General features: G+C 33.0%; 3 protein-coding genes across 3 annotated transcripts; 1 reads left to right on the forward strand and 2 right to left on the reverse strand.

The window, feature by feature from the left end:
* Window positions 1-765: 765 nt before the first annotated feature.
* On the reverse strand, window positions 766-1,737 carry LOC130811356 (xyloglucan galactosyltransferase KATAMARI1 homolog). Its single transcript, XM_057677634.1, has one exon. The coding sequence runs from the start codon at window positions 1,735-1,737 to the stop codon at window positions 766-768; it is 972 nt and encodes a 323-aa protein (XP_057533617.1).
* Window positions 1,738-5,946: 4,209 nt separating this feature from the next.
* Window positions 5,947-6,939, reverse strand: LOC130811365 (xyloglucan galactosyltransferase KATAMARI1 homolog). Its single transcript, XM_057677646.1, has one exon. It carries the CDS (start codon window positions 6,937-6,939, stop codon window positions 5,947-5,949), a length of 993 nt encoding a protein of 330 aa, XP_057533629.1.
* A 3,400-nt stretch (window positions 6,940-10,339) lies between these two features.
* LOC130818380 (phosphoglucan, water dikinase, chloroplastic) lies at window positions 10,340-20,704 on the forward strand. The gene is made up of 19 exons (XM_057684547.1): window positions 10,340-10,812; window positions 12,254-12,884; window positions 13,933-14,019; window positions 14,104-14,235; window positions 14,322-14,447; window positions 14,533-14,711; window positions 15,141-15,225; window positions 15,323-15,475; window positions 15,566-15,618; window positions 16,611-16,819; window positions 16,915-17,033; window positions 17,513-17,583; window positions 17,680-17,797; window positions 18,016-18,102; window positions 18,183-18,269; window positions 18,343-18,419; window positions 18,771-18,936; window positions 19,097-19,208; window positions 19,661-20,704. Exons 1-19 carry the CDS (start codon window positions 10,622-10,624, stop codon window positions 20,563-20,565), a joined length of 3,588 nt encoding a protein of 1,195 aa, XP_057540530.1. The 5' UTR covers window positions 10,340-10,621; the 3' UTR covers window positions 20,566-20,704.
* Window positions 20,705-21,456: the final 752 nt, after the last annotated feature.

The following is a 21,456-nucleotide window of genomic DNA, read 5'->3' on the forward strand; positions in this document are numbered from 1 at the left end:
AAATTAATATTAATAATTGTCTTTACATTAAAACAAACTAAACAATCTTAATTATTTATATTTTAACTTATAAATTAAGAAAAACTTATAAATAATGTCAAAAAAATGAATGGAAAACTTAGATCAAAACACAAGAAATAATATTATCATTCATACTCTTCCATGATACAAAGACAATTCAGTCTTAGGCAAGGATGGACCAAAAGTTTTCATATCAACATCATAAAAAATTTGTAGATGAAAGGGCTCAACAATTGCCATGACATTTTGTTTTTTTAACAACTCTTTAACAGTGAGACAAACATATATTGTAATTTTATAAGCCAATAACTCTATATATAACCTTAGATGGTCGTATTCGATCTTCATCATACAATCCAAAAAAAAAAAGTTAATGTGAATTATAACTTTAAAATTTAGCTCTTTTGCAAATTACATGTTCAATATTTATTTGGGAGTTACAATTACCAAAGTATCAAAGTGTATAAAGTTAAAGTCAAATCACATAATTTCAACTATTTTAACATCGGAATTTTAGGTTAAGTGGTCGAAAACTTTGATACGTAAGTGGCTGTATTTCGCAAAAAATAATCATTAAGGCTGTAATTTGCAAAAATCTTAAACTTCAAGGCTATAATTCACGATTATTCTAAGTAAAACTATATAACATAAGAATCGAAACTATCTCAATTGAAATATGTATCACTTCCACCTCTAACAACGGAAGTTGAATTCTCACCAAATTAAACCTTAAGACAAATTTCATCAAATCAAATCCTTATAATTTTGAATCCTCTTAAGAACTTCCTTAATAGAAATATCAAATGCATCTTCAAATCCCTCTAATTTATTCTTAGCATAAACAATTCTTGGTATCAACTTAATCACCTCTTCTCTCATTCCTATTACTTTCTCCTCAGAAATCTCAGACAACACCTTTTCAACACTTATACTCCCATTTCTAATCCCATCTTCTGGTATAAATACAGAATAACTTGTATAATTTTCTGGTAAATGCCAAATATACTGCTTATAAGCAGATTGTGGGTGAAAAAATACGGGTATACAACCCGCCAAAATCGAGTCAAAAGTAGAACGACGAGTATAAGAATCCCCTGCAGGCTGCAGGCAAAAATGGGAATCCATAAATACATCAATAATATGTGTGGGTGTACTGCATAAATCATCGTTTTGTGAACAATGAACTAATGTGCAACTATTAGATGCTTTTTTACACTGATTTATCAACTGGGTCCGGATAGACCCGCCATTTCCGGGTCTTGGAGCTCCAGCAAAAACAAATAGGAAGGTTCTGTTTGGAACACTCTGGACCTTTTCCTGCCATTGATGAAGTTCTAGAACATTAGAGGGGTGGAAATATGTTGGGTATGGAACAGCAAATTCGTTTTCATTTGGGTAATTTGTTTCGATGGATAATACTGTCATGTTTTTGGATTCGGGTAATGTTAGAAGTTTTGAACCCCAACCATGAACAGAATCGAATCTGTTAAAATCCCAATTAATTCTTCCTACTATGAAGAAATGATCTTTACCCATTACCCGATTCCATTCGGGTTGTTCTTTTACCCATGATATAAAATCTAGGGCTCCTGAATCCCTTACTGATGGGCTGGACCCGTTCCATAGATACGGGCTGACTTGTAGACCCGGGTAGAATGGTACATAGATTGCTGAGGCTAAAGAAGAGTTTTTTGTTAAGCATTGATATTGTTTCATTTTGGTATGAAATATGAGGGATAAGGTAAATTGGTTAGTACCATACCAATTAGTCCAATTAAGGTTAGGACCAAAACCATTGTTTTGAAAATAAGTGCAAAAATTGAAAAATTGTATGAGATTTTTGCAATTTTCTAACATGTTTTGGTTGAACCTTGGAGGAAGATCATGTATGTAAATGTAACGCCCTTTGCACGGGTTAGATTTTGGCTCGATTGTCGCCTTTTTTTCATTAAGGGATGATTTTGGAGAGATTTTAAGGGACTTCATGATTTTGGTGAATGTGATTTCATGGTTGGATGATATATAGAGTAATGTAAGTAATGTAAAGCACAAGAATATAAATGTTATAAATATTATATGGTATGAGTTTTTTTGGTATAATTTTGGCTTCATAATGGTGGGTTATTATGGAGATCAATAGTTTTTGGATTGGTTGATGAATACTTGATTAAAAGAGTTTCAACAAGTTGATCTAGCTAATATGGAGATATATTGAGATGTCTAATAGGAAGAAAAGTATTTTGATAGGCTATAAAAGCAAAGGGGTACAAGAAATGTATTGGACTTTCTTATTTAAACACAAGTAGAGAATCACGTGTTGGTTTAGGTGATTTGGCAATTGGATGTTGGCTTTTAGTTTTTTTAGTTGGACTAGCTGAAAATGTTGGCTATTTTTATCGTATATTTAGCTAGCTGAAAAAGCCAGCTATTTATGAAGATATTTGGTAAATTTAGTTATTAGTTGTTGGTTATTTATTAGAGAAAAAGTAGGTCAATAAGTAAAATCCAACAAAAGAATCTAACTGGAGTAGCATTTTATTTTGACGTAAAATTCAGTTTTTCAGCTTGTTTAAAAGGCATTTACTAAACACTACTTTGACTATTTGAACAATCAACAAGCTAAAAGCTAAAAGTCAATAAAAAAGCCTATATCCAAACATCTTTGGTGTTCAAAATCTTCCCCTTCACCTTTATGACATGTTTGATTCTCACATGTTTGATTCTCACCACTCTATTTCTTACCTATAAGAAATTTATACAGTCTTATCCTATATATAAAAACTTGAATTAAGATATTATAGTATTTTTTTGAGTCACCTAAGTAGATTTTTTTTTTAATTTGAAAGAAATTGTTTTCGTGTGAAAAAACAAATTTATTACCTTAAAATAAATTAAAATTGATATTGCAATAGCTTGGTTTTTATTAGGATCAAAGGTTGATATAGGAAGCTTTATGAATATATTAGATCATATTTTTCAAATCTTCAATAATTTTCTTCCATATACTTCAGGAATTTTCTTCCATTTCAAATTTCTTAACAATTTCCTCAATTTTTAACTTTTTTAGTATGATATTTTTTGAGAATTAGATTTTGACTCAGTTAAAGTAAATATCATTTTTCCAGCAAGATCTTGGAAATCAAATCTCACTTAATATTTTCTTTTACTCAGCCTACTATAAATTACTTTTTAAAAGTAACTTACAAGGAAATTTATTTTCTTAAAAAATAAATCTTATAAAAATACATAACTATAAAATAATCATAAATGTTTTTTTTTTGTAAAATTCAAAAAAATGGTCAAACTCATTTTTGAGGGGAAGTCACGTGGCTCATATTACTAGGCATATGGAGCACCTTAATTTAGTTTTTAATTAATGTAAAATTGATAAAATTATAGGAGAGTTTAATATTTAATCGTCAAAATTTATGTAAATTATTAAAATCTTAGAATATACTCCTATCACTATCAAGAACTTAACAAACTAAAGTTTGAATAACATAGTCTTGAAAGTGGTGCGCAAATTAATTGTCAAATCTTTGAAGTATTCATTCAATTAACACAATCGATGCATTCGAAAGAGTCGTAAATTTTTTTATTACATCAGTAAGTTAGAAAGACTAGAATTGAATGCAAAACTTTATTTTAAGAAAATCCTTTTTTCTCTTAAATTTAAATTATAATTGATTTTTAAGATGTTGTGTTAAAATAATTATTAGAGATGTGTTCAAAGCAAATATGATGATTTGACATTTATTCGAATTTATTATCGAACATGATTTGACTCGACTTTAAAAGTATATTTACAAATATGTAAAATAAAAATAAATATAAGACTGGATTTAAAACTAATCCAAAACACTTGATTCGAAATTGATCTGATGATCAAAATTAACAGAGGGCTAGTCATCAAATATATTAGTTAGAAGTATTAGTTATCAAAATAGCATTAAATTTGAAAATTTTCATCAAATCACACGTGTGATGAAAATATTTTGTATTATTATTGTTATGTTTTATTTTTTTCATAATTTGCTCCTAAAATTATATATCATTATTTTTGCTAATCAACGCATCATATGTGAGGATGTTTGTTAGCTTTTGCTATGTAAAAATGTCCATAATATGTCAGAGAAGAAGAGAGAAATGAAAATGTCAATGCTTGATGGCTGATTTGGATGGAATAATATTAAACAAAATGAATGTGATTAAAGGCAATTTAATATCCATAATTGAAACTAAATAGTAGTTGGAAAATCAATAAATAATTAATTTTTAAAGTCAGCTACTATAATTATGTAGTTTTGAGCAGTAATTTTTCTATTACGAAATATGATCATTAAGTGTTTCTTAGTAATTTTAAAACATGGGCAATGTGAAATAAAAAGATGGCATAAATTATTAAAATGGTATAACTCAATTTATTGTTTCATCAATATATGTTATTAAACATGGATAAAATGTAGATAAAATCTAAAGAACAACTAACCATGAATAACTAGATGGGGAATTGTCATATTCAGTTCATTTTAGTCAATTAAATTGGTATAATTCAATTTATTGTTTCATCTATATCTTATTTTTTGATTTTTTTAGTTGCTACCAATATTTCTCTACAAAATTCTACCTTTGATTTTTAGTTGCTACACTTTTATTTCTTGTTCAATTTAATGTATAATTCTTATCCTTAATACCCTTGGTATTATGAAAATATGTATTAGGACGAATTAAATAGAATTTCACTTGATTAAATAATACATTATATTTAAAGAAGTATATGTAAAACCAGATCAATTATATTAACGAACAATAAATATTACAGGAAAAATTACCGAAGAATAATTTGAACTTTTACAAGATCAGTTAAATATGCATTGATAAACAATTATTGCTATGGTGACTATCTATATCTAATGAAAAAACTCATCCAATTTATTTGTATTGACTTTTGTATTCCATTTAGAAAGCTACCTTAATTCATGTTCATTACTTCATTTTTGTCATTTCAGTGCATTTTATTTTTAATTTTAGTCTATTTTAAGTAGCTAGTAACGTTATTGCTTAGCGTTAATCAAGATATATAAGTATAATAGTGTAAAAATAAGGTAAAATGATATTGTATTGACCTAGTTAATTAAATTTTTATATCTATCGGCTTGTAAAAATATGTTTTTATATTAAGCAATTCAATTATCGCATCAACTTCTAACCACGCAAAATACTAATTATCTTTGAATGAACAATCCTAGAGCAGATCAATAACTAATATCTGTAACATATTAAAATTTCATTCACATTAAGCCCCGAGCAAAATACTAATTATGAGTCCCTACTTACTAAATACTTTCATAATATTATTGGCTCCTAATAGTATTAATGCGACGTTTTTCTAAGTTTTTAGATGGGCTCCGGGCATAGGCCTCTCTTACCTTCTTATAGGGCATACCCTGAATATAATTCAAGATTGGAAATTTCATGTGGTAACCTGAATTTTCGGCGTTTCCACGTGGTAGACAAATCTTTTTGTTAATCCACGTGGTGACTTTAACCTTCCAATTTTTCCACTTGATGGAAAAAAGAGGAGTTTTTTTTTTCAACTTTACGCTATTTTCACTCAACGTAATGACATTTTTTTCAAAAAAACAAACACCGTGATCACCCTAATTGACCACATATTTTGAAATCCAGTCGAAATAAATACTTAAATGAACCAAAAACTCAACATTTTATCTGACATGAAAAAATTAGAAATTTAAAGTCAATTTATGATAAAGTCAAAAACTCAGAGTCACCGCATGAAATTTTCCTTTTAAGATTTGTATAGTATAGTATATTATACATACATTATACTTGTATAATTTATTCATGGAAAGATACATGCTACCAGTAAAATCTCAGAAATCAGATTATGCTCCTGCTCCTGTATTATCCTTCTTGAATCAGTCTCTTAGCCTTCTCAATCCTCTGCAGAACCCTAGAGACCGAAACATCGAATGCATCTTCGACATTCTCCAATTTTTTTCGGGCATACACAATTTTCGGTATCAGTTTTATTACCTCTTTTCTCATCGCTAACACAACTTCCTCTGAAATCTTTGACAGGAACTCTTCAACTCTAATAGTCCCATTCTTAATCCCAATTTCAGGTATGAAAACAGAGTATTTTGTGTAATTCTTCGGTAAATGCCATAAATACTGATTGCACATCGATCTCAGATGAAAAAATACCGGAATACAACCAGCTAATATCGAATCAAAAGTAGATCTTCGTGTGTATGAATCCCCTGAAGACTGCAGACAGAATTTCGACTGTCTGAACATGTCACTGATATAAGTTGGACTTTTACACGAACTCTTATTATGTCGACAGTTAATCAAAATGCAACGATTATGATCACTCGAGTTTTTACACTGACTGATCAACTCCCCTCGTGTTGAATCCCTCATCCTAGGACGCGGTGCTCCTGCAAACGCGAACAAATAAGGCCTTTCCGAGATTTTCCTGACTTGTTCCTGAAACTCGAGCAATTCAATATCGTGTAAAGGATGGAAATTTGTCGGGTATGGGACAGAAAATTCGTATTCTCCATCACCGGTTGATTCGATTGTTATGACAGTCATGTTCTTAGATTCGGGCAAATTCAACAGTTTGTTACCCCAATTATTTTCACTAGTACTGTCATTCCTTAAGAAATCCCAACTGATTCTTCCTGCTACAAAGAAGTGGTCTCGACCAAACCATCGAGACCACTCGGGTTTTCCCCTTAGCCACCCGACAAATTCTAAGGCTTTCGCGTCTTTGATAGACGAGTTAAACCCGCCCCAAAGATATCGAGTCAATTCCAAACCCGGATAAAAGGGAGCATAGATTGCTGAGGCTAAAGAAGAGTTGCTAGTTAAACACTCATATTGTGTCATTCTAGTATGATATATTAGTGATAACATAAATTGGTTTGTGTCATACCAATTTGTGTTATTGATTTGAGGGCCAAAACCTTTGTTCTTCATAAAGGGGCAAAAATCAAACCATTTCTTAAGGGTATCACATTTTTTGATCAAGTCTTGATTGAACTTTGGAGGAAGATCATACATGTAAATGTATCGATTTGAGCATGGATCTTGATTTACATGAATGTTTAGTGATTTTGGATCATTTTGTTGCTTTGGTGTGATTAATTTTGGCTTTAAAAATACCCAATTTGTAAGGAACAAGAACAAGAACAAGAGCAATGTCATTGTCATTTGCAGTGAGCTTTTGTGACTATATATGAATGGCATCAAGTCTAGTTTTTTTTTGGCTTTCTAAACATTCTTTACACAAACAATCAAGAATGAATGAAAGGAAAAATAAAGAATGAAATGGAAAAAAAAATAAGGGTATGTTTAATTTTTGCTAAACTGAACTTATATTTAGGTATATATGTTTTTGGATTTTACCGGGTTGAACATTACTATTTTTTGTTGAATTAAATTTGTTTTTATTAGCTAGATTTATATGGGTTTATTGTAATATTATTGGTTGAAATTAATATTTTATAGGTGAGAAAAGAAAAAAAAAAAAAAGATTACTCCTTCTTTCTCTTTTTAATAGCACCATTTTTGTTAAAAAGTCCTTATACATTTAAGTCAAATAGTGATATTTCAATGTGATAGGGGAATAATATATAAGGAGTATTGTTAGAGATATATCAATAAATTTAATGTTGGATTCATTTACTTGCCAAAATCAATGATTTTGGGACTAAATAAATTATATGTTACCATAAAATTAAATTCAAATATCTGCATTACTCATAAAATCAAATACGTTCAAAATCTTAAACAATTTTTTTCATATTCTATGAATTATATATATCCTAAGTAATATTATTCCATTTATGATTTTTCTATCTATGCACCATATGCATATGTTTAGACAATTAAATTGATAAGTAACTATTTAAAATTTCATTTAGAATATTTTCTAAAATATTATTACATTCACCTATTTTTGAAAATATCTTATGCTATGTTTAGGAATGATGATTTCATTTGAAAATATAGATTTGACATAAATTTAGTGTTTGACAAATAAAGAAAATTCAAATTTGGATTTGAGTCAAATCCAATATTGTTATAAAAGTGATTAAAAATGATAAATTGAGAACGAGTTCTCAAACCTTGTCATTTCAAATTTGATAAGTGCAATTATTCGCACTTATTTATATCATTTAAAACTCCTTAATGATGGTTATTGTTAGTAATTTTATGCTTATTTTGAAGATTTATGCTACTTTACCCATTTTACTTATTCATGTTGATTTTGAGTGGTTTTGATCGTTTTAAGCATAATTCTTATGGTTTTAATGATGACGGAGTTTACTAAGGAGATTATTTATCGTTTGAAGATGTTTTATAATGAAGATGGGCAAAAGAGTTGAAAAGTGTTTAAAATGCAAAAGTTTTGAGGTGAAATTTAATACATGCTCACTCTTTTGGTCATAACTTTTGATAGAAAGATCTCATTAATACAAGGTTTACGTCATTGGAAGTAGACTTCAAGAGCTTTCCAACGGTATATTATATGTCCAATTCCGACAACCGAGCAAGAAATGACGGCTGTTTAAAGTTCGCCAGTCAGAAGAAAAACAACGAGTCGTCGCCTGAAAGCTACGATGCGTCTTCAACTGCTGATTTCCACGTGCTGACGGTTTTCTTTTACTATTTTAGTGGTTTTATTTATTTTAGCTTTATTTTATTATAAGAAATCATTTATTTTTGGGAAGATTGTTCCCCAAGTAACCTTAGAATATAAATAGGCATTAGTATATTTCATTTTTTTTGTGCTTTTAGTGCCTTAGATGCCCTAATGTTCTAGTTTTTAGTTTTTAGTTTATTAAGCTTAGTTTTTTATGTTTTTCATTGCATTTTTTTTTTATTTATGCAATTTATGGATTGTTTATGTTCCAATTTGTAAGTTTCTCTATCTTGTCCTTCAATTATTCATTAAATTGTCTTTAATTCATTATTTTCATCATGTTCATCATCTAAATTAGGGTTTTGCTTATTATTAATTTCATGTTAGTTATTATGTTTAGTAATTAGATTTCTCTTCTAGGATTAAGGGATTAACCCTAATTTGAAGCATGGAATGATATTTTATTGATTAATTGTGTGAAATTTGGGTCTATGATTAAACCCATGCTTAATGAACCTTAGTTTAAATATCTTTATTAACCTTTTCAATAAAACGGAAGTTTGAGATTAGGATTAATTTAGGATTGAGGTATATTTAAGTTAAATTCCTATTAGTTTAACCAACAAAACGGAGGTTTGAGGATTAATACTAGTAAGGTCTTAAACCGATATGGAAGCTTGAGAATAATTAGATGACGTTTAATCATGCCAAAGACTGAATTTCATAAAATTATGAGAGTAACTAACTTCCACGTCAGAATTAGGCAATTCCCGACATTCTAGATTTGTTTTCCCATCGTTATATTCATATCAACTGTTGTCTTTGCTTTATTTACTAGTTTCATTTGCATCATTTAAATTATTACTCATAGTAGTATTAGATTTTCAACCTACTTATATTTTTTTGTCTGTATCTCGTGGTTATAAACTGAACGAATTTATTAACTCGCTTCCCTGAGTTCGACCTGTATTGCTACACGTGCACTGTGCGCTTGCGGTTAATTAAAATTTGCACATCAAAATTCTTCATTAATGAATTCATAATTGAAATCTAAAATTTGAAATGAAATCCATGTTCTCAAACACAACCTTATTGAATTCAAAATAATTACCAAATTTATTGTCTAAATCTATATACTACGTGCATAGGGTAGAGAAATTGTTCATTTTATTAATTATTTTTGCACCATTTGTTACTTATTAGTCATTAAGGATACATACTTTTAAAAGGGACACATTTTTTAAAGGCAAAAGCTGACGAATGTTCCTGAAAATAACAATATATATTAAACAATATGTTAAAGAATACATAAAAATAAAAAATTATATAATATATTTTGACACGTAGTTAGATGCTAAATGAACCTATTAATAAAACACACAAATTAAAGCTAATCAAATCCAATACGTTGTACTCAAAACCCAATGAAACTCTTAAATAAACATATCTCTAAATATGAGTATTATTATCCATCTCTAATCTATTTTGATCCATATGAGATCAAAAACATGAATGTGAATGACAATAATGAACCCTCCATTTATTCATTATGGACAACAATAGTGTTGTATGACTAAACAAAGATTTCCATAAATGTAGATCCTTTTCTATTATATGAGTTCAATCAATTACTAACCATGTAGATAATAGATATATAGATATTATTAGGAAAAAGACTTAAAAAAAAAACATGGTCCAATGATCTTTTACCTCCTCAATGATATTTGAAAAGTTAGCATCTTTAAGAAGCACACAATTTCAAGCTCTCGAGATTTGTTCTTCACCGTTTCTCTCACGTTTGTTCATCATCATCACTTCATAATTCAATAATGATTTGAATTTCCCTGTATTTTTCTTGTTTTATTCACTCAAAACACCCAATTGTTCTTTATACTCTCAAAGTTTCAATCTTTTGTCCTAAAAATGGATGCTTTTGGTATGATAAAATGTCCTCAATACAGCAATGGTTTCCAAATTCAACAACAAATTAAACGGCAATTCACTTCTTTAAACAACCCCAATTTCAGATTTTTGAAACCCATGTGTTTTAAGCTCCCTTCTTCAACAATTTCTCAGTCGCAAATCTTTTGTGGGGTTTCATCTGTTGAAATTCGGTAAGAATTTCACTTAATTTTGGTTCAATTCTTACACTAGTTGTCTTAAATTAGCTTAATTTTTGTGGGGTTTCAGTCTTTTAATTGAAAGCTACTAAATTTTGTTTGAGCTTGTTGATAAGTACTGTAAATATTCCTTATCACTTTGGTTCAATTCTTGCACTTGTTGTCTCAAATTAGCTTAATTTATGTGGATTTTTTAGTTATTGAATTGAAACTTTTACCTACTAAATTTAGCTAGATTTTGTTAGTAAGTAGTGTACCTGTTTCTTGTTACCCATTTGATTTTACATAAAGGTAATGATGGAAATGACTCTTAACGTTTGTTGGATCTTTTGTAATCATATAGAAAGTTGTGGGTTTATATCAATCTGAATTTTTATATATGATCGAGTATTTGTGGATGCTCTAGGAAAAAATTAAATGTTGGGTGTTTGCTCCAATTTATGGACTTATATAAATTTGGGTTCATGAAAGTTATATGTAATTTTTTTAGTGATAATTTGTATTAAAAGAGACTTTTGTTCTAAAACTACAATGTAAATATGTTTATCCTGTCAAATATTTATGGCTAGCATTTTGTTTTCATTAATGTACTGATGATATGTATGAATCTTTGGAAAAAGTTGTATCAGTATAAATGTAGATGATAAACTTTTAGTTTTAGATTCACATATTGCTTTGTAGTCTTGCTCCTATTGTATCATATGATTTTTTGTATACACTAGTCTATTCCTCGGGTTCGTCGTCTATCGCAATATGAGGGAGCTTTTGTACCTGATTGAATAGACATCTTTTGTAATAGTGTTTACGTTTTCATTAGAGGAATTAGTTTGTTGAATGAATGTCAAATTGGGCTTATGGTGTTCTTTATGTTGGTTGTTGAGTTATGAGCTGTTTATCTTCTTTAAAGTCCTAACTTTTAGATGTAATATAGTTTAGAGCAATCTATAGTTTAAGATATATGAGCTTAACTTCTCTTCATTGTGGATTTGAGCTTCTATGCCATGTGGTGGTGGTGGTGGTGGTGTGCGGGGGGTGGGGGAGTTAGGGAAGATCTGATTGGTATATATACTCCCTTATGGCTATCCTACAATTAGTGATGGAAAGAGCGATAGAGACATTGGATTTTGAAGTTCGATGGTATTTGCTTTACAATATTATGTGTTTTTGGTTTTTTCATCACAAATTCTTATATGAGGCAGTCTCACTGTGAGATGTTCCCCATATTTGGGTTAAATAGTCCAATTATAGAAACTTTTAGCATATTAGACCTTTGTATGGATTCGTCTCACAGTGAGATTCTCTCTGTCTCATACAAGAGGGGTTGTTACTTTATTTGATGTCAGAATCTGGGAATGTGTTTTTTTTTTTTTTATTTTTTTTTTATCATTTCTCTCCCTTGTTGTGGTCTTGAAAAGTAAATTGCTTGTCTTATCAGTGAGGAGGAAGAGAAAATAAGTAAAAATAAAACCAAGTCTAGACGGCAAGGGAAGGTTCGATTAGGCCTCCTCCTGGAGCATCAAGTACAATTTGGAGAAAGTGTTGTGATCTTGGGGTCAGCGGAAAAACTAGGATCATGGAATAAACCAGTGGCGATGGATTGGACAGAGAATGGATGGGTTTCAGATTTGGAACTGATTGGCGGCGACTCTGTGGAGTTCAAATTTGTGATTATGGGGAAGGATAAAAGTTTAACCTGGGAATCTGGAGATAATCGTACACTTCAAGTTCCGGAGAGAGGGAGTTTCAAATTGATTTGTCACTGGAACATGACAACCGAGGCTCTGGAGCTCTTGCCCGCTGAATCTGGGGACAGCCAGGAAGCTGATTTGGAGGTGACTGATGATTTGGTTGACAATGGGTCTGCTGTTAGTGATGATGTTGCTGCGGACACAGAAATTCAGACAAGTCCTTTTGTTGAGCAGTGGCAGGGAAAGAGTGTTATGTTCATGCGGTCAAATGAGCATCGCGATAGAGAAAGTGACCGAAAGTGGGACACTTCTGGTCTCGAGGGTTTGGCTCTGAAATTGGTTCAAGGTGACCAGAATGCCAGGAATTGGTGGAGGAAGGTATATTAATTCATTGCTCCCTGTTTCTATTCTGCATATATTGTCATTGTTGTAGTAATATTTAATTTAACATTGTTTTTATGAATGGGAAATTCTCCGTTAGAACATTCATGAAGGTTTGTAAGAAAAATGTGTTTTCAGATATTTTCTTAGAAGCACTCTATAAATTACTTGTTACATTCAAGTATTATTTACCATGTCTCACGCTTTGTTTAGTAAGCTTGAACCACTCAGTTGATTTTAATTTCCATTGTACTATTATTTGTAGTGATGGATTTTTATTTTTATTTTTTGGGGTGGAGGGTAGTCGGTGGCAGTGTGAATCTAGGTGTGGGAACTGGGATGTCTTTATTATGGAATTTTTTTAGTGAGCAATGAATCTACTTTAAAGAAGTTTTTATTATTTGTAAATCGTATGTGATAAAATTACTCTATTTTGAGTCTTACGCATTGTTTCTCATTTGAACAATGTTGTGAACATCCAAAAAACCCACCATCCACCGCTTCAATGGATAGAGAGACAAAATGGTTGTTACATTGACTTATTTGATGGATTTGATCCATCTTGCCAAATGAAGGGTTTTTGTAGTGTGTGTGGTGTGGGATGTGAATGCCAGATGTCTAAAGTTGAAACTTGATGCTAATTTCACATTCTTTGATTGTGCTATATACTTCACTAAAAGAATACCTTTTACGCCTCCAATTGCTTCTCGATCATGTCAAATCCTGTGCATCATAGATAATTCGAAACTCGTAGCAAAGCTACTCAACAGAAAGAATGTTCAGACAATACGAATTAGTCAAAGCCCCAAAAAAAACACAAATAAAATGAGAATTGTGATGGAATTTTTTATGAACATTGAATCCATACAACCTTTGAATACTTTATGCATAAAGGAAGATCTGTCTTTCTGTTCATCAAGTGGGTTCATATTTTTAGTATGTACATTTGCTTTTCCACTTAGTTATGTAATAAATAGATGCATGTTGAACGATACTCGATTCATGTAATGTGATTTACTAAAATTGCTTGTCTTTTGAATGCAAGCTTGAAGTAGTTCGTGAGCTTGTAGTCGGAACTTTGGATGAGAGTGACCATTTGGAGGCTCTTACTCTTTCCGCTATCTATCTTAAGGTATGTCACAATTTAGATTGACAGATCATATAGACTATTTCAAATTTTTAGAATTTGTAATCGATTGTTACTTTTCTCATGCAGTGGATAAACACCGGCCAAATCCCTTGCTTTGAAGATGGAGGCCATCATCGACCAAATAGGCACGCTGAGATTTCGAGGCTTATTTTTCGTGAGCTAGAAAGAATTTACTGTAGGAAGGACACCTCACCTCAGGTTTGTATTGGTCATTTGTTATAATGCTCGACAAAGGATCGACTTGTTTTAAGAATTCTCTTTCCTTGCATCGTGTTAATCTGCAGGAAAAGCTTGTTATTCGCAAGATCCACCCTTCCTTGCCATCTTTTAAAGCTGAATTTACAGCGTCTGTTCCGCTGACTCGAATTAGAGATATTGCTCATCGTAATGATATCCCTCATGATTTCAAGGTTTTACTTTATACTATACCATGATGGTTTTTCTCAAGGTAGTACTTGGTGTTTCCTATAATATTGTCAACCTTTTTTCTTTCAGCAAGAAATCAAGCATACAATACAAAACAAGCTCCACAGAAATGCTGGTCCCGAGGATTTGATTGCTACAGAAGCTATGTTGGCAAGAATTACCGAAAAACCTGGGGAGTATAGTGAGGCATTTGTTGAGCAATTCAAGATTTTTCATCAAGAGTTAAAAGATTTCTTCAATGCTGGAAGGTATTAGTTTAACCATATTATTTTTAGTGTGTACTATGGGCTTCAGAGTGTGATCATAGTTCCTATGTGCGAGATACACTGGGTACGATGATAATATGGGCTTCAGACTATTTAGACGTTCAGGGACTTACTTTTGCCTCGGTGCATTTTTAAGTTAATTATTCAAATATTTCTGTGATGCAATAGTTTTCATTGTGTTTTGGGAATCCGCCAATCATTCATATTATTTTAGGATTTCAATGAATTAAGGTTACTAGTAGCCGACCCTAATCTTTTGGGACTAAGGTCCTGGAATTATTGTTATGAATCAATTTCTTTGTAGTTTTTGACGATTATTTTCCATCTAAATTCATGTATGCCTTTAAATGTTTTGAACTTTGCATACATAAAGTTCAAGAAGTTTATCGACAGTTTTCTCCACTTTTGCAGCCTTCTTGAACAGCTGGACTCAATCAAAGAATCCTTGGATGAAAAAGCATTATCGACTGTTACTTCATTTTTGCAGCAGAAGAAGGTTAGGTTTTTAACTACCTTTTGAAAATTAACCCTAATCACGTGTTTAGATGATTTATATTTGGCTCATAAAAGAGATTTATATTTCTTTTTTCCAGAGTTTAGATGATTTGGAAGGCGCTGATGAAGAAATAGATAAACTAATGAAGACTTTGGAATCCCTGAATTCTCTCAGGGAAGTATTGATGAAAGGTCTTGAAAGTGGCCTTAGAAATGATGCCCCGGACGCATCAATAGCAATGCGTCAAAAGGTTAGATATAATCATGATTTTCTCGTCTTCAATTGTATAAAGCAGAGATGAGCATTGATGGTTCAACTTTCTGTTATAATTTTTTTGCAGTGGCGTCTTTGTGAGATTGGCCTAGAGGATTATTCTTTTGTTCTTTTGAGCAGGTATAATCTCTTTCTGTACTCCAGCTGTTTGACCTGTTCATGTCTCTGATTCGAGGAATTTCCCTTTATCGCCCTGACAATGATGTATATATTATGACAACAATGTGAGAGATGAACCGGAAAATGTTGTACTTAGTTGCATGCTTCAATTAATAGTGAAAAAACAAGGTTATATCACATCGAACAGACCACATTGTATAGGTGTCAAAGAAAATCTTGTTTTGGGCCATTTCGAGGGGCATCTCATGCTTTCGACCAAAATCTGGCATTACAATAACTACATCACTCTCGTTACCACATCACTTACTATGATCGCGTATGCTTCACCTATGTACCAATATTTTCTGTTGTCTTCTACGAAAGAAACACCTCTTACGAAATGAAAATGAATATAAGAGCTAGATGGTTTTAACTTCTCATGTCCCAATAAAATTGTCATATTTTCCATTTAGTATGTCTCTAACTTTACAACATTTCTATTTTGGGTAGTGTCTCACCTCTTTCTTTAATTCTTACATCCCGTCTTGTATGAGAGCATCTCACGGGGAGACGACCTCAAAACAAGAAGCCCCATAAGCTAAAAGTTTTTATTATTAGGCTATTTAACCCAAGTATGAGGCATGTCTCACGCTGAGACCGTCTCATAAAATAATTTGTGTAATTCGTATCCATACGTCTTCTCTCATTTTCACTCATTTTTTATCCTACCCACACAATTTAATGGTCCCTACCAATTTCTTGAAACTTGTACCAATAGTTGGTGTTGCAATACTTTGGAGACGGAAGGAGTGTCTTTTAATGCAACTACTGTCTACCCATCAAGTAGCAAATATATGGAAATTTTAGGTGGGATATTGGGTGAATAAACGAGGCTGGAAGTTATTGTTTATACATCAAAATACACAAATTGCTATAGTTCCACACTCTCACCTGGCCTATTCAATTTCCCTACCAACTTATACTGTTTTTTTTTTCTTCTTCTTGCTCTTTAGATTTCTCAATGCGCTCGAGGCTTTGGGAGGAGCAAATTGGCTTTCTGAACGTGCGGAATCCCAGAATGTTACTTCATGGAATGAATCTCTTGACGCCCTTAATATTGGTATTCGTCAACTGGGACTATCAGGATGGAAATCAGAGGAATGCATAGCTATAGGAAATGAACTTCGTGCTTGGAAGGAAAAAGGTCTTTCTGAAAGAGAAGGTTTGTTACAATTACCATCTTTTGTTGTTCTTCGAGATATTACATGTAAGCTTTTTATGTTTGTATGATGAGTGTCTCTTGATATCTTATTAAAGGAAATGAAAAGAGTAAGAGGATTTGGGCTTTAAGGCTTAAAGCTACACTTGATAGATCTCGGAGGTTGACCGAAGAATACTCGGATTCTATTCTAGACATATTCCCACAAAAAGTTCAGGTAAGATAATCTTTAGCACCTTCTGGCATCTCCGGCTCAATTCACTTATTTTCTTTTACGGGTGTTATTACATATTCTATTTCCGACACTGTCTTTTCTATAGAATTCAAGCTATAGAAAGTAAAGATCGGTAGAGATGGTTGAAAAGAAAATAAAGTTGACTAGAGTGTGTTGGAAAGGAATTCGAGTGGTGGTTGGGCGCCAAATACGAATGGAGATAGGAATTGTTACTTTCATTTCGGGGGCAAGATAAGTGGGAATAGTTTTTTCTACCTTCCTCGTCGTCATACTATTTCACAACCTTATTTTCTTTGCTTTGCAACAATCTCAATTCTCATCCATTTTCCCATTGTCACTTTTTAGTTTTTACCACCATTTTCTTTATTTTGACCTTTATTACCTCCTTGGCTCGTTAACGTGTTCCCCTAATATAACCGTATGGTCCTTCTTCTGATAGTGATAAGGCTTTTTTTTAATAGATGCTCGGAAAAGCTTTGGGAATTGCGGAAAATAGTGTGAGGACATACACAGAGGCTGAAATTCGTGCTGGGTAAGATGAACGTTGAATCCATATTACCTTCTCCCTTATTTGTCTTTCAATGATTGATGGTTATGTTACTGACTTCCTTTCAACGTGTCATTCCAGTGTAATTTTTCAGGTTTCTAAAATGTGCACCATTCTTCTGAAAGCCGTCAGGCATTTGCTAGCATCTCAAGGCTGGGATGTTATTGTTCCTGGCGCTGCTTATGGAAAAATTGTTCAGGTTCTGTATGAAAAGCCGATGTGGTTGTATATGATAGACTGATTAGTAAAATGGCCCATACGCAGTATACACGTTATCAAAATTTTGAGTAAAATACTGCTGTTGTGTAATAACTTATAGATAATTCACTAATAACCTGATAATAATTTTTCTGGTATCGGTATTTAACTAATTATTGTTAAACTATATGCCTCGTTTGTGACTTTTATTTGACATAGGTTGACAGCATTGTACCTGGGACCCTTCCTTCATCATTAACCGAGCCTGTTATTCTTGTTGTTCGAAAAGCGGATGGAGATGAAGAGGTTCGAACGATATTTGTTTATATTTTTTTTCATGCCAAAGAAGGCTGAATAGTATGTATAACACGAGCGGAAACTGGCAGGTGACTGCTGCAGGGGCCAATATAGTCGGTGTCATACTCCTACAAGAGTTGCCACACTTATCCCATCTTGGTGTCCGAGCCCGTCAAGTGAGTTATGTACTTTTTTTTGTTTCACGATAAAGGTTCGGAATTGGATTAACAATAAGGTTATTATGCACAGGAAAAAGTTACGTTCGTTACCTGTGAAGATAGTGATACAGCTTCTCATATCGAGAAGCTTAGCGGACAATATGTCAGGTACTCTCATCAGAAGTTTTCGAATCAAGATACTATGCATGAAAAAACTCTTGATATTGTTTTCTCTGTAATCTAGGGGTGTTTAGCAAACAACTGATAGTTGGTTGCCGGTATCTGATTTAACCTGCTGATTTAATTTTATTGACTGGTTTGACCACCTGATTTTGAACCCGTTGCTATGAACAACTTGTTCAAAAACAGCTTATTCATAACAATAAGTTGTTTCAACTAGCTAATTAACCAGACACTAGCATTAGATGGTTTGACTGTCCAACCCTCTATATATGTGTTAACATAAGCTAAAATGCTTTGCCAAATACCCCCCTAAAGGATTTTGTGATTACTTGCCAGAATGGAAGCATCCTCCGGAGGGGTTGATATACGGCCATATTCACCTGGTGAAACGCGTCCTGATCCAACGATAGACATTCCTCCGAGTGAGGATCCAACTACAACAAGACCTGTCGAGTCAGATGATTCTTCATCCTCAGCCGACATAGTTCCACACTTAAGCAAGGTCTAATCCAGTTCCTTTCTCCCTTAATGTCTGGTTCCTAAGATTTGAGTAATGGACTCGCTATTATAGTCGTAATAAAGTGGAGATAATTTTGTTCAGGTGCTTCCTGCTGTCATTCTGCTTTGCCAAATAATGATTAGTGCAAAAAATTTTGGTTCAGGTGGTTCCATCCAAAGCTGTCATTTTACTCGCTGATGCTGAGCCGAATACTTGTGGGGCAAAGGCTGCTGCTTGCGGACGATTGGCTTCTTTGTCAGAGGCCTCCGTTAAAGGTATTGCTTGCCTACTTTTCTTGTCAAGTAAATTTCTTTTCTGGTTTTTAGCATTAGCGGATATATGTAGTGGTTTGCAAATGTCCAGGCCCGACCATAAAACATAAATCATACTTAATTTCTTAAGAAAAACTTTTGAAATTGTTGAATATCTTAAGTAAAAAATGTCGTGGCCCTGACCCTCATGGTTAATATTCAGAGTCCGCCAGTGCTTGTAAGCAACTTTTCTATCTTCCGATTGAAAAACAAATTTCATTTGTACTCCCTACGTGCTAAATGTCTTCGACTTTTCGTCTCTCTCTCCACTTTTTTCTAGTTTCAAGTTGATTGAGTAACTTTCTTATTGTGCACAAGCCCACGGCGAAGCCCAAGAGGAAGATAAATATGGGATGGAGGGATTATCTCTGCATATAGCTTTTTGTAACCCGAGTCTTTTGAATGTCGTATGGCAGTTTACAGTGAGCACGGAGTGCCTGCGTCTTTTAAGGCCCCTGCTGGTGTGGTTATCCCATTTGGCTCTATGGAATTGGCATTAGACGCTAACCAATCCTTGGAAACGTTCAACTTCTATATAGAACAAATAGAAACCGCAGAGGTTGCTGATGGAATCCTCGACAAGCTATGTGCCGAGCTTCAAGAACTGATATGTTCTCTACAGCCCTCGAAGGACGTGATTCAGTGTATCGAACAAAATTTTTCGAGCACTGCTCGTTTAATTGTCCGATCTAGTGCTAATGTAGAGGATTTGGCTGGAATGTCAGCAGCTGGGCTCTACGATTCTATTCCAAACGTTAGCCCGTCGGACCCAACAGTCTTTGGCAGAGCTGTCAGTAGAGTTTGGGCTTCGTTATACACTCGACGAGCAGTCCTCAGTCGACGAGCTGCCGGGATATCTCAAAACAAAGCTCAAATGGCAGTTTTGGTTCAAGAAATGCTTTCTCCAGATTTGTCATTTGTACTTCATACTCTATCCCCAACCGACAATGACAGAAATGTGGTTGAAGCCGAGATTGCTCCTGGTCTCGGTGAAACATTAGCCTCGGGCACCAGAGGCACTCCATGGCGCCTATGTGCTGGAAAATTTGATGGGTCTGTGAAGACGTTAGCATTCGCAAACTTTAGCGAAGAGATGCTAGTGGGTAGAATAGGCCCTGCCGATGGTGAAGTTATTCGATTGACAGTAGATTACAGCAAGAAACTGCTGACTGTTGATCCTATTTTCAGAAGGCAGCTTGGTCAGCGACTATGTGCCGTGGGATTTTTCCTCGAAAGAAAATTCGGATGTCCTCAGGACGTTGAAGGATGCCTCGTTGGTAAAGACGTTTACATTGTTCAGACACGGCCGCAACCTCATTAAGCTGGACATAACTACATCTTTATAATAAATCACCCCCTAGTCTGTAAATTTCAGAATCTCCTTCAACAGAACTGAAGTTTTTGTGGCAATAAAATGGCCGTTTTCTCATTATAGTTAATAAAAGTTTTATGATATATAATGTATCTTGGAACTTCAACCATCAACTTAAACTTTTGGTTGAATTGGTTTCTTGACATAACATATTATGAGATCTCAACTATCAGCTTAAGCTTTTGACTAAGTTGGTTTCTTAATATGGTATCAAAAGCTAACGTGACAAGAGGTCACGGTTTCGATCTCATCCACCCCTCATTTATAAGTGGAATATCTAGCGCCAGGTATAAAGAGAATTTGTGTCGTATCCACACTTTTGTCCCAAAAGGCTCTTGTATGAGGGGGCATGTTATGATATATAACATATCATGAACTTTAATCATTAACTTAAACTTTTGGTTGAGTTGGTTCATTGACAAAAAGCACCAGGATGAAAAAGAAAAAACATTCATAGATTGTTGTAACACTCATAAGTCATAACACTATTGAAGTTGTTCTCCCTCCTAAACGAGGTAAGATATTAGGAAGGGTCGGATGTATGCAGTCTTATCTTCGCATCTTTAGCATATAAAAATTGTCTTTTTTATTTTTAATTTTTCTTTAGGATATAGAGGATGTTTGGTCCACAAACCAGGCTGTTGATTTCCTACATTCATGCTTCCTGTCTGATTAAATTCCGGATTTTTTTAGGCTTAGTTATTATTCTTCCTTGGTACTTTATCCAGCAAACAAGCGATTTTTTAAAAATATTACCAACTGATTTTAGAATGGAACCTCATTAAGTTTGTATTTAGTCAACTCTGCTTTTATCTCATAAACTGATGTATCGGAATGTAT

The sequence above is a fragment of the Amaranthus tricolor genome, chromosome 1 (genome assembly GCF_026212465.1).
Source record: "Amaranthus tricolor cultivar Red isolate AtriRed21 chromosome 1, ASM2621246v1, whole genome shotgun sequence".
In the NCBI taxonomy this organism is placed as follows: domain Eukaryota; kingdom Viridiplantae; phylum Streptophyta; class Magnoliopsida; order Caryophyllales; family Amaranthaceae; genus Amaranthus; species Amaranthus tricolor.